The sequence below is a fragment of the Panthera leo genome, chromosome B2, assembly GCF_018350215.1.
Source record: "Panthera leo isolate Ple1 chromosome B2, P.leo_Ple1_pat1.1, whole genome shotgun sequence".
In the NCBI taxonomy this organism is placed as follows: Eukaryota; Metazoa; Chordata; class Mammalia; order Carnivora; family Felidae; genus Panthera; species Panthera leo.
In genome coordinates, this window is record NC_056683.1 from 13,291,049 (window position 1) to 13,309,045 (window position 17,997).

At 36.5% G+C, this 17,997-nt stretch overlaps 1 protein-coding gene across 6 annotated transcripts in view; it reads left to right on the plus strand.

The window, feature by feature from the left end:
* The window catches only part of DTNBP1 (dystrobrevin binding protein 1), a 132,306-nt gene that overhangs the window by 11,141 nt on the left and 103,168 nt on the right, over positions 1-17,997 (plus strand). For all 6 annotated transcript variants that reach the window (XM_042937852.1, XM_042937858.1, XM_042937856.1 and 3 more), the window contains one exon: positions 11,417-11,477. In XM_042937852.1, coding sequence (XP_042793786.1) covers positions 11,417-11,477 — 61 coding nt within the window. The remainder of the gene's footprint in view (positions 1-11,416; positions 11,478-17,997) is intronic.

Genomic DNA, 17,997 nt, shown 5'->3' on the forward strand with positions numbered 1-17,997 from the left:
ATGTGTATTTATTATGTTTCTGGTTTTTCTTTTGTAAGAACATTGATTTTGAAACTGAGTCTTTGATACTTCTTTTACTTTGATTTTTAATTTTACACCATTTCTTCTCGACTCCTCTCCTGTTGGCATGCAGATTAATATTAAAATGCATGATTTTCTTAGATATGGCAACAAAAGCATAAACAACAGAAGAAAAAAATAGGTAAATTGGACTTAGACAAATTAAAAACCTCTGTACTTCAAAGAACCCATCAAGAAAGTGGAACAGTCCACAGAGTGAGAGAAATATTTGCAACTCATGTATCGGAGGGATTTGAATCTAGAGTATACAAAGAACTGTGATAACTCAATGATAGAAAAACAACCCAACGAAGGAGAGGCAAAGGACTTGAGTAGATAGTTGTCCAGAGAAGATATAAATGGCCAATAGTCACATGAAAAGACGCTCAGCGTCATTTGTGATGCTCGTCAAGACCACAGTGAGATACCACCTCACACCCACTAGCATGGCCGTCATCAGGAAGGCGCTAGCAAGTGTCGATAAGGATGTGGAGAAATAGAACTCCTTGCACTGACGGTAGGAATGGAAAAAATGGTGCAGCTCCTGTGGAGAATGGTTGGGTAGTTTCTTTAAAAAGTCAGTCATAGAATTACCATGTGACCCGGCAGTTTCACACCAAGAGAATTGAAAACTCACGTCTGCATAAAAGTGTGTACACAAATGTACCCAGCAGTGTTATTCATAAAGCAGAACTAAGCAGCCTAAAAGTGGAAACAACACGGATGTTCATCGACTGGTGAAGTGTATATTCAGCCACAGAAAGTAGTGGAGTGCCGATACAGGCCACAGCCTGGGTGAGACCCAAAAGCATTATGTTAAGCAAGAGGAACCAACACAAAAGTCATGTATTACATGATTCCATTTGTATATAAAATGTCCAGAAGAGGCAGATCCAGAGAGACGGATAGATTAGTGGTTGTCAAGGGTTGGTGGTGGGGGAGAGGGGAATGAGTAGTGGCTACTAATGAGAGTGGGGTTTCTGTTTGGGGTGACGGAAATGATTTGGAATTAGACGGTAGTGACAGTTGCCCAACTCCGTGAATATGCTAGAAACTACTGATTGATATACTTTAACAGACTGAGCCACCCAGGCGCCCATGAATTATATACTTTAAAAGGATGTATTTTATGGTATGTGAATTACTTCAATATAGGTGTTACAAAAATAAATAGTTTATGTTATGTGCAGTTCTGAACTTAATAACGTGTCCTCTGACAGATATGTGGTAACGACGTGTGCAGCGCGAGATCTCCTCCTGATGTGCGTTTATTATGACACAGTCCCCTTTGCCTACGTTTTGCTTTCTCTTTTCTGGTTCTTTAGTGGGTTTCTTTTTAAGGTTGCTAAATCTAGAGATTTTTTCCTTTTCTCAAAAGTGCTTAACTTGATATTAACTTCTTCTTTGGTTTTGTTGAGTGAAGAGCATAAGTGAACATGAAAGAAGGTGTAGTAAAAATTAATCAATGGTGTATTGCTTACATTTATCCCTATTTTTTTTTTTTTTAAATTGAGTGATTTAGTTGAATGAACCTCATTGAAAGATTTATGTTAGAAGTGTAGACTTAGGTGTGTGGTAGGTTTTTGGAGTGGAGTGTGCGTCTTGGGGCTTAATACGAAAATTTACAACCATAGGAAGATGCCTCTAATGTGTTCATTCAGTGCATTGAAACACAGTCTTTTCGGGGCGCCTGGGTGGCTCAGTCGGTTAGGCGTCCGACTTCAGCTCAGGTCGCGATCTCGCGGTCCGCGAGTTTGAGCCCCGCGTCGGGCTCTGGGCTGATGGCTCAGAGGCTGGAGCTTGCTTCTGATTCTGTGTCTCCCTCTCTCTCTGCCCCTCCCCCGTTCATGCTGTGTCTCTCTCTGTCTCAAAAATAAATAAACGTTAAAAAAAAAATTAAAAAAAAAAAAAATAAAATAAAAAAACAAAAAAAAAGAAACACAGTCTTTTCTCTTCGGAACTAATATGAAGTGGAGGAAAGACCATTTTATTTTTTTTTATTTTTTATTTTTTTAATTTTTTTAACGTTTATTTATTTTTGAGACAGAGAGAGACACAGCATGAATGAGGGAGGGGCAGAGAGAGAGGGAGACACAGAATCGGAAGCAGGCTCCAGGCCCTGAGCCGTCAGCCCAGAGCCCAAAGCGGGGCTTGTACTCGCGGACCGCGAGATCGTGACCTGAACTGAAGTCGGACGCTTAACCGACTGAGCCACCCAGGCGCCCCAGGAAAGACCATTTTAAATGGCAGATCTCTGTATTACAATTTTTTAACTGTTAAAAACTAATAAAATGCACATAACAAAATTTACCATTCTTAACCGTTTGTAAGTGTGCAGCTCAATAGTGTTAAGTACATTCACATTGTTATGCATCCAGTCTTCAAAACTTTCCATCTTGCAAAACTGAAACTCTTTGCCCATTAAACAGTTCCCCGTTGCCCCCTTCCCTGTCTCTGGTGACCGTCATTTGACTTTCTTTTTCTATGAATTTGACTACTCTAGGTACCTCATAGAAGTGAACCCATATAGTATTTGTCTTTTTGTGACTGGCTTATTGCACTTAGCTTACTGTTTTCAAGATTTATCCATGCTCAAGCATATGTCAGAATTTTCTTTTCAAGGCTGATTAATGTTTCATTATCCATTTTTGTTTTTCTTTTTTTTTTTTTGTTTATCCATCCATCTGTTAACGAACACTTAGGCTGCTTCCACCTTTTAGCTATTGTGAGTAAGGCTGCTGTGAACAGGAGTGTGCAAATCTCTCTTCAAGACCCTTTCAGGTTTTTTGGGTATATACTCAGTTGCCGGATCATGTGGTCATTCAATTTTTAAGTTTTTGAAGAGCCACTCTACCATTTAGATAGCAGCCACATGACTTTACATTCTCACCGGCTATACACAGCACTCCCATTTATCCATAGCTTCAGCAAAACTTGTTATTTTCTGTTTTGGTTTTTTGTTTTGTTTTACAATAGTCATTCTAACTGGTGTGAAGTGGTATGTCATTGTGGTTTTGATTTGTATTTCCCTAATGACTGATGATTGTGAGCATCTTTTCATGTGCTTATTGGGTTGTTATCTTTAGAAACATGTCTATTCAAGCCTTTTGCCCATTTTTGGACAGGGTGGTTTTTTGTTGTTATTGAGTTTTAGGAGTTCTGTATGTGTCTGGTTCTTAATCTCACATCAGATACGTGATTTGCAAATATTTTCTCCCATCCTGTGGGTTGCCTTTTTACTCTGTGTTCTTTGATGCATAAACTCTTTTAATTTTGATGAAGTCCAGTTTGTCTGTTTTTTGTGCCTGTGGTGTCATTTCCAAGATATCATTGCCAAATCCCATGTCATGAAGCTTTTCCTATGTTTTTTTCTAAGACTTTTATAGTTTTAGTACTTATGTTTGGATTTTTGATCCATATCGTTTACTTTTGTACCTGATGTTAAGTAAGGGCCCAACTTCATTATTTAACATGTGGATATCCAGTTTTCCCAGCTCCATTTGTTGAAAAGACTATCCTTTCCCCATTGCATGGTCTTGCAAAGCTTGTTGAAAATTATTTGACCATGTATGTGAGAGTTTCTTTCTGGGTTATTTCACTGGTCTAGATTTCTGTTTTTATAACAGTGGCACACTGTTTTGATTGCTGTAGCTTTGCAGTTTTTTTTTAAGTTTATTTGAGAGAGAGAGAGATAGCATGAGTGAGGAAGGGACAGAGAGAGATAGAATCCCAAGCAGGCTCCATGCTGTCAATGCAGAGCCTAATGCAGGGCTTGATCCTATGAACCATGAGATCATGACCTGAGCTGAAATCAAGAGTCAAATGCTTAACTAACTGAACTACCCAGGTACCCCTATAGTAAGTTTTGAAATCAGGAAGTATGAGTCCTCCAACTTTGTTCTTCTTATCAAGGTTGTTTTGGCTATTCAGGGTCCCTTGACATTCTAAATGAATTTTATGATGGATTTTTTTCTGCTTCTACAAAAAATGTCATTGGGATTTTGATAGAGATGGCCTTAAATATGAATCGATTACTTTCTGTTATTATTGACAACATCTTAATGATATTAGTCTTCCAGTCCATGAACCTGGGATTTCTTTCCAACAATTTATGACTTCTTTAATTTCTTTGAGAAGTGTTTTGTAGTTTTCATTGTACTAGTCTTTGATCATCTTTGTTAAATCCTAAATTTTTTAATGTTATCATAAATGGAATTTTTAAATTTCTTTTTTGAATTTTCATTTTCAGTATATAGAAACGCAACTGACTTTGTGCATTGATTTTATATTCTGATACTTTGCTGAATTTGTTTATTCTAACAGGGTTTGTTTTTGTGGAGTCCCTAGGCTTTTCTACATTTAAGATTATATCATCAGCAAACATAATTTTACTTCTTTCCTTCCAATTTGGTGTCTTTTATTTCTTTTTCTTGCCTAATTGCTCTGGCTAGATCTTCCAGTACTATGTTGAATAGAATTAGCAAAAGCAGTCATTTTTGTCTTTTTTGTGGTCTTAGAAGAGAAGCTTTCAATCTTTGGCCATCAACTATGATGATAGCTGTGGGTTTTTCATATATGGTTTTATTATGTTTACATAGTTTCCTTTTATTCCGTGTTTTTTGAGTTTTTATCATGAAAGTGTATTGACTTTTGTCAAATGCTTTTTCAACATCAGTTGAAGTTATGTATTTATTCCCCTTGATTTTATTACTGTGGCATATTACATTGATTGGTTTCCATATGTGGAACCATTCTTGAATTCTAGGAAAAAAATCCCAATAGGTCATGGCATATAATCCTTTCAGTATGCTCCTGAATTCACTTTGCATCACTGTTTATATAGGATATGTCGTTTTATTGTAGTGTCTTTGTCTGGCTTAGGTATCAGGATAATGCTGGCCTTACAATTAGGGAGTGTTCCCTCCTGTTCAGTTTTTTGGAAGAGTTTCAGATGGTTTGGTGTCTTTTAAATGTTGGGCAGAATTCATCAGTGAAATCATCAGGACCCAGGCTTTTCTTTTTTGGGGAGGTTTAAAACATTTTTTTCCCAGTTTTATTGAGATATAATTAGATATGTCACTGTATAAGATTAAGGTGTACAGTATAGTGGTTTGACTTCCATGTATTGTGAAATGATCACAACAATGAGTTAACATCCATCGTCTCATAGAGATAAAACAGAAAAGCAAAAAAATAAAAATTTTTCCTGTGATGAGAACTCTTAACTTTCATATGTGTTATATGTTATATTACTATACACATCATGTTGTACAGTACATTGTAGTAGGAGTTTATACTTTCTGACCACCTTTCTCCAATTCCTTCCTCTTCCACTCTGCCTCTGGTAGCCACAAATCTGATCTCTCCCGGTTCGGATTTTTTTTTTTTTTTTTTTTTTTTTATTATGCATGTAAGTGAGATTGCACAATTATTTGTCTTTGTCTGATTTATTTCAGTTCGGTTAGCATAACGGCCTCAGAGTCCATTCATGTTGTCACAAATGGCAGGTTTTCCTCGTTTTTTTAATGGCTGAATAATACTCCGTTGTATATACTCTGTATATATATACGCATATGTATATATACATGCATCACTCACCCATCAGTGGATGCCTAGGCTGTTTCCATGTTTTCACTATTGTAAATAATGCCACTATGAACGGGGGGGTGTGTGGATATCTTTTTGAGTTAGTGTTGTTTCCTTTGGGTAAATACCCAGAAGTGGTGGGATTACTGGATCGTGTGGTATTTCTGTTTTTAATTTTTTAAGGATCCTTTGTTATGTTTTCCATAGTGGCTATACCTGTTTACAGTCCCTCCAACGGTGCAACCGAGGGTTCCTCTTTCTCAACGTCCTCACCGGAATTTATTGTATCTTTTTGATGATAGCCATTCTAACAGGTGGAAGGTGGTAGTTCCTTGTGGTTTTGATTTGTGTAATAATTAGTGATGTTGAGCATCTTTTCATATACCTGTTAGCCATTCATATATCTCTGGAAAAATGTCTAGTGACATCTTTTGTACATTTAAAAAATTACATTATTTGGGGTTTTTTGGGTATTGAGTTGTATGTGTTCCTTATATATTTTAGATATTAATCTTTTATCAGATGCATGGTTTGGAAATTTTTTTTTCCCTTTAGGCTGTCTTTTCACTTTGTTATTTCTTTTGCTCTGCAGAAGCTCTTTATTTTGATATATTCCCACTGCTTTTTGTGGCTTGTACTTTAGGTTTGATAGCCAAAAAAACATTGCCAAGACCCATGTCATGGAACTTCTTACCTGTGTTTTCTTCCAGGAGTTTCATGGTTTCATGTCTTACATTTAAGTCTTTAATCCATTTTGAGTTAATTTTTGTGAGAGTATAAGTTAGGGGTATAGTTTCATTATTTTACATGTGAATATCCCATTTTCCTAGGACCATTTATTGAAGAGACTGTCTTTTCCATTGAGTATTCTTAGCTCACTTGTCAAATATTAGTTGACCATGTATGCTTGGGGTTATTTCTGGACTTTCTATTCTGTTCCATTGATCTATTTGTTTTTAGGCCAGTTCCAGACTGTTTTGATTACTGTAGCTCTGTAGTATATCTTGAAATTGGGAAATGTGATGCCTCTTTATTCTTGTTTCTTAGGTTGCTTTGGTTATTTGGGGTCTTTATGGTTCCATATAAATTTTAGGATTGCTTTTTCTACTTAAAAAAAAAATGTCATTGGAATCTTGATAGGGATTGCATTAATCTATGGATAGCTTTTGGTAGTATTGACATTTTAACAGTATTTTCCCAGTCTATGAACATGGGATACCTTTCCATTTATTTTCATCTTTGATTTCTTACGTCATTACCTTATACCTTTCAGAGTAGAGATCTTTCCCCTTCATGGTTAAGTTTATTCCCAACCATTTTATTGTTTCTGATGCTATTGTAAATGAGATCATTTTATTTTTCAGATGATTTGTTGTTAGTGTATAGAAACGCTACTGATTTTTGTATGTTAATTTTGCATCCTGCAGTTTTATTGAGTTTGTCGGTTAGATCTAACAGGTTTTTTTTGGTGGAGTCTTTAGGATTTTCTAGATATAAAATTATGTCATTTACAAATGGAGACAATTCTACTTATTCCTTTCCAATTCTGATGCCTTGTGTTTCATTCCTGATTGTTCTGGCAAGGACTTCTAGTACTGTGTTGAATAGGAATGGTGAGAGTGGGAGCCCTCGTTCCTGATCTTAGAGGAAAACTTACAGCCTATCATCACTGAGTATGACGTTAGCTGTGAGCTTATATATGGCTTTTATTATGTTGAGTTACATTCCTTTTATACATAATTTGTTAATAGTTTTTATCATGAACAGATGCTGAATTTTATCAAATGCTTTTTCTGCATCTATCGAGATGATCATATGATATTTTTTCAGTTCTATTAATGTGGTATATCACATTGGTTAGTAGAGGTTGAACCATCTTTTTATCCCAGGTGTAAATCCTACTTGATCATGGTGAATGATTATTTTAATGTACTGCTGAATTCGACTTGCTGGTATTTTACTGAGTTTTTACATCCATCTATGCATCAGGGATATTGGTCTGTAGTTTTCTTTTCTGATAGTGTCCTTTTCTGGCTTTGGTTTCAGGGTACTGCTAGCCTCCTGAAATGAGTTTGGGAGCATTCCTTTTCAATTTTTTTGGAAGAGTTTGAAAAGGATTGGCATTGATTCTTCTTTTCAAGAAGAAACATTTCATGTTTAGTAAAATTCACCAGTGTAGCCATCTCATGCTGGGCTTTTCCTTCATTGGGAGATTTTTGATTATTGATTCAATCTTCTTACTAGTAATTGCTATTCAAACTTCTCTGTTTCTTCCTGATTCCATTATGGTAGTTTGTATGTTTCTTTTTTTAAAGTTTTTTTTTTTTTTAATGTTTATTTTTGAGAGAGACAGAGACAGAGCGTGAGTGGGGGAGGGGAAGAGAGAGAGGGAGACACAGAATCTGAAACAGGCTCTAGGCTCTGAGCTGTCAGCACAGAGCCCGATGCGGGGCTTGAACTCACGGACTGTGAGATCATGACTTGAGCTGAAGTCGGATGCCCAACCGACTGAGCCACCCAAGTGCCCCAGTTTGTATGTTTCTAAGACTTTTTCCATTTCTTCTCGGTTGTCCAGTTTGTTGGTGTATAGTTGTTCATAGTACCCTCTTATGATCCTTTGTATTTCTGTAGTGTCAAATCTAATGTCTCCTCTTTCATTTATAGTTTTGTGGGTTTGGGTCCTCTGTCATTTTTCCATGGTTAGTCTAGGCTAAAGTTTTGTCAATTTTGTCATTCCAAAGAATCAACTCTTAGGTTGGTTAATCTTTTTTATTGTTTTTCTGTTCTCTATTTCATTTATTTTTTCTCTCATCTTTATAATTTCCTTCCTTCTGCTAACTTTGGGCCCTTTCGTTTTTCTGGTTTCTTAGAGTGTAGAAACTTAGGTTGTTTATTTGAGATCTTTCTTTTTAATGTAGGCATTTGTTATGAACTTTCCTCTTAGAACTGTATCCCATAAGTTTTAGTATGTTGTACTTCCATTTTCATTTGTTTCAAGATACATTTTTATTTCCTGTTTAATGTCTTCTTTGATTTATTGACTGTTCAGGAGCGAGATTTTCAGTGACTGATACAGTCTTCCTTACTAATTATGGGTCTTTTCAGATTTTCTGTTTCTTTGGGATTCAGTCTTGGTAGGTTTTATGTTTCCAGGAATTTGCCCATTACATCTGGGTTATCCAATTTGTTGGCATACAGTTACTCATAGTACTCTCCTATAATCCTTTTTTATTTCTGTAAAATTGATAATTTCCCACTTTTCTTTCTAATTTTGAGTCTTCTTTTTTTTTCCCTAGTCCACTTAAAAATTTAATTTTGTGAATCTTTCTAAAGAACCAATTTTTTATTTCACTTATTTTTCTCAATATTTTTATTCACTATTTTATTTATCTGCCCTAATGTTTACTTTTTCTTCCTTCTGGTAGCTTGGGTTCAGTTTATTCTTTTTCTACTTCCTTAAGTTGTGAAGTCAGGCTGTTGATTTGAGATCTTCCTTCCTTTTTAATGTAAGCACTTACAGCTATAAATTTCACTCTTAGCCCTGTTTTTCTTGAGTCCTTAAGTTTTGGTATGTTGTAGTTTTATTTTCATTCATCTCTTAATACAGTCTGATTTATAATTTTTTTTCTTTGACCCATTGGTTATTTAAAAGTTTTAATTTCCACAAATTTGTGAATTTTTCAGTTTTCCTTTCGTTCCTTTTTGATTTCAAACCTCATCCCATTGTGGTCAGAAAAGATACATTGTATGATATCTATGTGTCTTTTTGTTTTAAAAAAGTGTGTGTATATATATATATATATATATATATATATATATACACACACACATTTATATATGTATGTGTATATGTATACATATGTGTATGTATATATATATGTGTGTGTATATATGGGCAGTTTTTAGAGCAGTTTTTAGGTTCACAGAAAAATTGAGCAGTAGGTTCAGAGATTTCTCATTTACTCCCCTTTAAAAAATCTATTGAGAGTTAATCTGTGGTTTAGCAAATGATCCATCCTGGAAAATTTCCCATGTGCACTTGAGAAGAATGTGTATTCTGCTGCTGTTGGGTAGAATGTTCTGTATATATTTATATATCTAGTTGGTTTATTGTGGTGTTCAGGTCCTCTCTTAAGTATCTTTTGTCTGGTCATTTTAACCATTATTGAGAGTGAGGTATTGAAGTCTCTGTTATTGGAGAATGGTTTATTTCCCCCTTCAGTGGTGTCAGTTATTGCTTTGCATATTTGAAGATTATTGTTAATGATCTTACCAGTTGTACTCTTACTGAGTACATTTATTAAAGAGTATCATTATTAAAACCAGGAAATCGATACTACCCTATAACCGACAGACCTCATTCAGATTTCATCAGCTATCCCACAAATGTCCTTATTTGGGGACCAGAATCCAATCCAAGATCATAAATTGTATTTAGTCACTCTATCTCCTTCATCTCCATTAATCTGGCACAGTTCCTGAGTCTTTGTTTTTCATAACCTCGACACTTGAAGAGTACTTTTTGTTATTTTGCAGAATGCCCCTCAGTTTGGGTTTATGTGCTATTTTCTCATGGTTAAATTCAAGTCAGTGGTGTTTTGGCAAGAATACCAGGAGGGCAGTGTTGTGTCCTTTTCAGAGCATCATATTAGTAGGCACATGATGTTTATGTGTTTCATTAGTCTTGATCACTTGGTTAGGGAAGTGTCTTCATGGTTTCTACACTGTTACACTGTTTCCCCCCTTTTAATTTATGTGTGTCCTTTGGGGAGATACCTTGAGACTATGTAAATATTTTGTTTCTCTTCCTAATTTCACCCACGAATTTTAGCATCCATTAGAATTCTTTCCTGAAACAGTTATTGTTGTGCTTAGGAAGTGGTGATTTTTTTATTTTTATCATTTTTTTCTACAGTTATTAATAGGAATTCTACTACAGAAGTACTTTCCCCTTCTTCCCCATTCATTTATTCAGTTATTTATTTAAAACACTGTGGGGGTAAAAAAAAATAATAATAAAAATAAAAAAATAAAGGGTGCCTGGGTGGCTCAGTCGGTTGAGCGTCCGATTTCGGCTCAGGTCATGATCTCACGGTCCGTGAGTTCGAGCCCCACGTCGGGCTCTGTGCTGACAGCTCAGAGCCTGGAGCCTGTTTCAGATTCTGTGTCTCCCTCTCTCTCTGACCCTCCCCCGTTCATGCTCTGTCTCTCCCTGTCTCAAAAATAAATAAACGTTAAAAAAAAAATTAAAAAAAAAAACACTGTGAACTCTTGGAAGTTTGTTTTATTCCTCGAGTTATAACTCGTTACTACCATTATTAATTTGCTGCTCAGATTGTCCCAGGTTTGGCCATTGGAAGCTGCTTCAGGTTTCTTCTGTGTCCTTGTGAAATCCTATTATTTTTTGAGTTGCTTTTTTCTTTTTCTTTTTCTTTTTTCTTTTTTTTTCCTTGGCACCATAGGAGTTCCGGGTTCAACTTTATTTATTTATTTTAATGTTTATTTATTTTTGAGACAGAGACAGAAAATGAACAGGGGAGGGGCAGAGAAAGAGGGAGACCGAAGACAGAATCTGAAGCAGGCTCTAGGCTCCGAGCTGTCAGCACAGAGCCTGATGCGGGGCTTGAACTCACGGACCGTGAGATCATGAACTGAGCCAAAGTCGGATGCTTAACCGACTGAGCCACCCAGGCACCCCCAGGTTCAACTTCAGATAGTATTTTTGTTAAATGTGTGGTTTGCATTGAGAATTATTTTTGGCTTTTTTTAGGTATGAAGATACATGGGCTGCACTTCACAGAAGAGCCAAGGAATGCGCAAGTGCTGGAGAGGTAAAGAATGGGCTAACCTTGGGGGGAAATCTCTTTTCGCAGCGTTAAATTGTAAGAAATTAAATTTGGAATTGCATTAAAGTATTTTGCAGGATATCTGAAATTGAATTTAGTAGTTATGAAACCCCTAAATTAAATTTTTGCAATTCTTCTCAACTAAATCTAAGCTGAGTTAGGCGTAGAGAGTTTATGACTTTTATCCTCCAGTCTCAAGGAGATATTTGGTTCATCTCAGTATAATGTTTTGAAGTTGAGTCTGAAGCCTAAAACCATTAATTTGCTTACGAAATAAATGTAAAAGTTTCAGGGGTGATCCTCAATTCACTTAGGGGAACAAACTATTTTGAGGCACTATGTGTAGAGTATATAATGTATAAAAGTGATTGTACTTTTTATAAAGTGTACTTTTATTGTGTATAAAAGTGGTTGTGGTGAAAAGTATTTGGTACACGTACTTATAGCTTTATTAGCCAAGATTAAATACTCTGTCCTATGGTTGTCAGTCAGACTTACTTCTTTATAAAAACACTTCTGTGATTCTGAATTTTAATTAACGTAGACTGACTTTCTTAACCACTTACCTAGATGTGGGAAGCTGTAATAGTTACATAGAGAAGAGTAATGTATGTGATGAAAGTTACACATTAGCGTTTCTCTTAGAAATTACTGACAAGGGGGAATATAGGTTTCTGGTAGTAAGGCAGACCAGGTACTTTGAAAAGCCCTGTAGCTGTAAAACACTTAAATGCTGGATAGATATTTTAAAAATTATTTAGTGCGTTAGGCTCACAAAAAAAGGAGATCCTAAAGGGGGGCGGGGGGGGGAAGAAAACAGAAGAAAAAAAGGGAACCGAAATCAGAGTGGTTAAAAAACAAACAAACATGGAAGCTGGGGTCAAATACTAAAATAAAAGCTTCAAGATTTATGGAGAAAGGAGACTCTGTGGGGAACTGGGTCTGAGACGCATACAGCTCCTGAATCTTTGAAGCAGCTGTATCCCTCAGTGAAAGGTTAAGGTAGGGGAAAAAAAGCTACCTGTCTACAAAAGGAGGCAACAGGGAAATCTGTCTGTCTTTGTAACAGCTTGGAATAAATACAGTCCTGTTTCTAGATTTGTTACCATCATCTTGGCGTCGTATCAGTGCAGAGCCCCACTCCATACTTCCTGCATGATTGAGGAAACACTGAATTAAGAATAAAGGGAACACAGGTGACTGTGTTCTTTGACACCCAACAGAAACAAACACAAAGTCTGTGTGGATAAAACTGTGTAAACCTAGGCCCCTCAATATTTCTACAGACCAACTTTCTTTTTTTTCCTACAGATTTATTTTCTGCCACCTCTCCAAAAAAAAAAAAAAAAATTTAGCAAACACACAGATATATTATGAAAAGTTTGAGAGGCACCAGAACCAAAGAATAAGACTTAGACCTACAAAGGACATTAGATATTGCACTGTTAGATATAGACTGTTAAATAGGTATATGCAGAGTCTTTTAAAGAGGTAAAAGGTGGATTAAAAAATGAGTAAGGAATAAGGCTTTGTCAAACAGGACTTTAAAAAGTCAGTGACGTTAAAAATCCAAAGTGTGTGCTTAAACAGCAATTGTATACAGCTGAAGAAAGAATATAGCAATGAAGAAAGAAAGTCACCTGCTTAGAAGGGATCTCGGAGGTAAGGAAGGGATCTTGGAGATAAGGAAGAGATATCTGAGATAAGAAAGGGATCTCTGAGATGAGGAATCTCGGAGATAAATATGAAAGAGGGGTTAGTAGAGAATAGTTACAGAAGATCTTTAGGTTGAACCCAGTGAGATTACCAGTATTGGACTAATTTTGCTGTGTAAAGTTAGTGTTTCATATGGATCAGCTTATCTAATAAACATTCTAGAAATAATGAGGGAAAGGCAATATAGGAAAAACTAAATATATAAAAGACAAATAGAACTACAAGGGAAAAAACAGATAAATCCGTGATCAAAATGGGAGAATTTTAAATCATTCCTCTTAGTTGATAGGAAAAAAAAAAAAAAAAAAACAAGATAAAAGAAGTATGGATATAGGAGATTTAAATAATGTGATTAACAAATTTGACTTGACGGACAAATGTAGAACACTGTCCTAGCAAATGTAAAGTACAGGTTCTTTACAGCATGTTTAGAACACATGAAAATTGACCCTTTACTGAGCTATAAAGCAATTCTCACAAGTTTCGTATAAATGAAGTCATACAGACTATTCTCTGATCCTCCTGCAAATGAAGCTGAAAATCAATACAGGAAAACAATTTTGAAAATTCCATAGGTTTGAAATAAAAAATACTATGACTAATTTATGGTTCAAAGAAGGAAAATTATTGAAAACTTTATTTTGAAAAACGTTTTTAAAAAATATTTATTTTTGAGAGAATGAGAGAGATATAGAGCGTGAGCAGGGGAGGGCAGAGAGAGAGGGAGACACAGAATCTGAAGCAGGTTCCAGGCTCTGAGCTGTCAGCACAGAGCCCGACACAGGGCTTGAACTCACAAGCCATGAGATCATGACCTGAGCCGAAGTTGGACACTTAACTGACTGAGCACCCAGGCACCCTGGTGTTGAAAACTTTAAAATTTACATGTAAGCTGTTGAATTTGCTCAAGTCTACTTAGATGGAAGTTTTATAGAGAAAAAAGAAAAACTGACAGTGACCTAAACTAACTTAAGAATTTGGAAAGCGAACAGAATAAGCCTTGAAGAAAGAATGGAAAAGAGGATAGAGAGAAGTAAATGAAATAGAATATAAAAATACAGTAGAAACTAAAAGTGAAAAGTTCTTTTTTTTTTTTTTAAAGTTTTACTTATTTTTAAGTAATTTCTACACCCAGCGTGGGCTTGAACGTACAACCCTGAGATCAAGAGTTGTGTGCTCTACCGACTGAGCCAGCCAGGTGCCTCCAAAGTGAAACGTTCTTAGAAAAGACTAATATAGTAGATAAATCTCTAACGGTATTCATCAAGAGACAAATAATGTTAAGAATTGAAGAGAATGCTACCAGTTATCACAGAGAGCAAAAAGATTGAGTTTATGAACAACTCTGACAAATTTGAAAACTTAGATGAAATAGCAAAAATCCTAGAAATTTTTACCAAAATCAATTCTAGAAGCAATTCAGATAGGGAATAGGAAATTGCATTAGTGATTAAAAATTGTTTCTGCTCAGAAAGTGCTGCAGAGTTAGGTAGAAGAGTTCTATCAAACTTGGGGAATCTACCATTTCAATGTTAGACCAACTCTTGTAGCAAATGAAAAAGAGGAAACTGTGCCCAACCCACTGAATGAGACTAACGTAACTTTAATACTGAAACCAAACAAGGGAAGTATGAGAAAGTGACACTGAGGTCCAGTCTCACTCATGAATATAGATAGAAAAATTATGAACAAAGTCCTCATCTCTCGCTTAACTTCAGTTTCTGAAAGTCAGATGTTCCATGCAAAAACTCTGACAAGGAGTCTATTTCCCATATTCTAAATTGGAAAAGTTATGACGTGTCACCCACAGCCCTCAACCAGCTTGCTTAACTGTATTTAAAACCAGCAAAATGTCTATACCTGGAGCATTCTGTTAGGATGTAGAGTGCTTAAAGCATAGTTTTCCGATTGATTACCAGACTTTTAACATGACTGTTAATAAAGCGTTGCTTATGTGCAGTCGTGCAGCCTCTCAGCGCCAGCAATATGCACCTCCTTTGTGGATGTGCTCCTCATGCTGTATCGTGATTGTGATATTCTAACAGCTGTGTTTGAAATACAATTTGGGCATCTTCTCGCACACTGTTTTAAAGTGGGGGTCAAGCTGGTATATAAAGTTTTCCTACATAAATATTAGCCGGCACTTGGCATTGTCATGTGGATGTCCTGTGAGTGCTGGATGATCAACAAAAGGCATTCTTTGGCGGACATCTGCACCGTATGCTTGTGTTGGCAGACAGACCCAGCAGTGCGTAAAAACCAAAATCCTGTCCGCCAGGTCTATTCCAGGATTAAAAGGTTGACATTAGAGATTTGATAAATGCAACTGACCGCGTGAATATATTAAAGAAGAAAAATATGTGGCCATCAGATGCAGAAAATATAATGGACCAGTTGTATAATATCATACAGTTAAACACAAGGATTCAGTACAGTTCAGCATCTAATTAAAGTAAAATGATTTAGCAAGTTTTTATAGAAAGTAACTTCTTTGTCCTGATAAATTTCCCCAAACCTGAAGTATTTATTTGACTCGCAGCATATCAATCCCATATTCAGCCATCTTGCTAAATCTGCTTTTCCAATGATTTGTATGTGGGCCCGGAAGTTGTTTTGTGTAGATGGTAAGTTTTGTTGCTTCCCTCTTAATGTGTACAACTTCCATTTCTTCATATCTTTTATACTGGGTAGAACCTCCAGAATAAAAGTAGTTGAAGACCTTCATTCACATTTTGACTCCATCAGAGTTAAATGTGAAAGAGAAATTACATCTTTTGGAAAATAGTGGACAACCTTTAAGACCTCAGGGTAGAGAAAGATTTCTTTTTAATGTTCATTTATTTACTTTGAGAGAGAGCACCAGTAGGGGAGGGGCAGAGAGAGAGAGAGGGTGAGAGAGAGAATCCCAAGCAGGTTCCATGCGGTCAGTGCAGAGCCTAACGTGGGGCCTGGTCCCATGAATCGGGATCATGACCCAAGCTGAAATCAAGAGTTGGACGCTTAACTGACTGAACCACCCATGCGCCCCAAGATAGATTTCTTAAAGAAGGCATAAAAAGTACCAACCAAAAATACTAATAATTTTTTTCAACGGTTCTACTCATTAAACAACACCATGAAAAAGTGAAGCAATTCATAATACAGAGGACAAGTGTTCATAAAATAGGAACAACAAACCAATAAAAAGAGGGCAATAACCCAGTAGAAAAGTGAGCAAAAGCTATGGCCAGGCATTTTACAGAAGAAAATAAGAGTGGCCAGTAAACATGAAAATGTGTTTTGGAGTTGATTAGTAATCAGAGAAACACAAATTGAAACCACAAATCTGTACTCATTAGATTAACAAAAATTTAAGCCTTGAGTGTCTGTGTGGATGGTCATTATTTGCAGAGGACAGTGTGGTTTCTTGCCTTGCAAGAAACATGATGAGGAACAACTAGAACTAGAGGGTGTAGATCAATTGCCACGATTGCATTAGAAAGCATGAGTTGGCACCAAGTAAGAGTTGAAGTTGCATATACGTCTCCAAGAGCAGTTCTGTTCCTGGGGATATTTCCAGAGCATTGCAGCTCAAGCTTTCCCCTGAGAACATTGGTATGGCACATATTTCCTCTGCTAATGTCAGCTTTGCATTTATTACCTAGGAAATAGAGGAGGCTCCTTGAAATCAGAGGTGGCTAGGCCCGGGCAGGTGGCTACTTATCCCAGGTCGCGTTAAGCCTGTCTGGGAGGTGAGGGCACTATCTTGGATGCAGCTGTAACTCATTTGTGAGACATACACATGTGCACCGGGAGACTTATACCAGGATGTTTGAGCAGCTTTTCCAGAACTTTCGGCAGTTACACAGTCCCATCTACAGAATAAATTCTAGTGTTATTCGTAAAATCAAATACCATACAGCAGGGACGATTAGTGTACTACTGCATCTGTGTGAATCAGCATGGGGAGGCCCGCAGTGTTCAACAAAGACTGTATTCTGTAGAGGAGCTTTAACAGATAATTCTTTTGATTGTACAAAGTGTTTTATAATGAAATATATAGGAGAACGAATTTCCTGTAAGATACGTTGTTGAATTCATGCTATTTGAGGTTCTTAAATTTATTCACAGCGTTATTGTAAGACCCACATCTGATCAAAAGTACCTCTGTTGTTTTCCAGAAATACAGTACTCAGCTTTAAAGAGGAAAGTTTACTGGGGCGCCTGGGCGGCTCAGTCAGTTAAGCATCCAACTTCAGCTCAGGTTATGATCTTACGGTTCATGGGTTCGAGCCCCATGTTGGGTTTTGTGCTGACAGCTCAGAGCCTGGAGCCTGCTTTGGGTTCTCTGTCTCCTTCTTTCTACTCCTCCCTCCCTCTTTCCCTCCCTCCCGCTCTCTCACTCAAAAATAAACAAACATTAAAAACATTTTAAAAAATGAAAATTTATCTTAAATTCCTCTGATGTATTGTTGAGACATACATAAATATTTAAAACATCTATCTTTAATATGCACGGTGTTAACCTGTGATGAGTTTATTTGGTCAGACTGCCGCTCGTGTGTCTTTGGTGGCCTTGAACCAAACAGTTTCACCCTGCTGGGGCAAATACACTTAGGAACCATTCAGTCTTTTCTGACACATTATTTTATACTCATCTTAAATTTTAGAGCTAGTTCTTACTATATAGTCTTAAAATTCAGATGGTATCTTAGAAAATGAACAGTTGTGGTTTGTCTAGGCTTTTCTACACCTTTTTTTTTTTCAACAAGTTCTTAAATTTTTTTTCTTTCTAGCAATATATAAATGA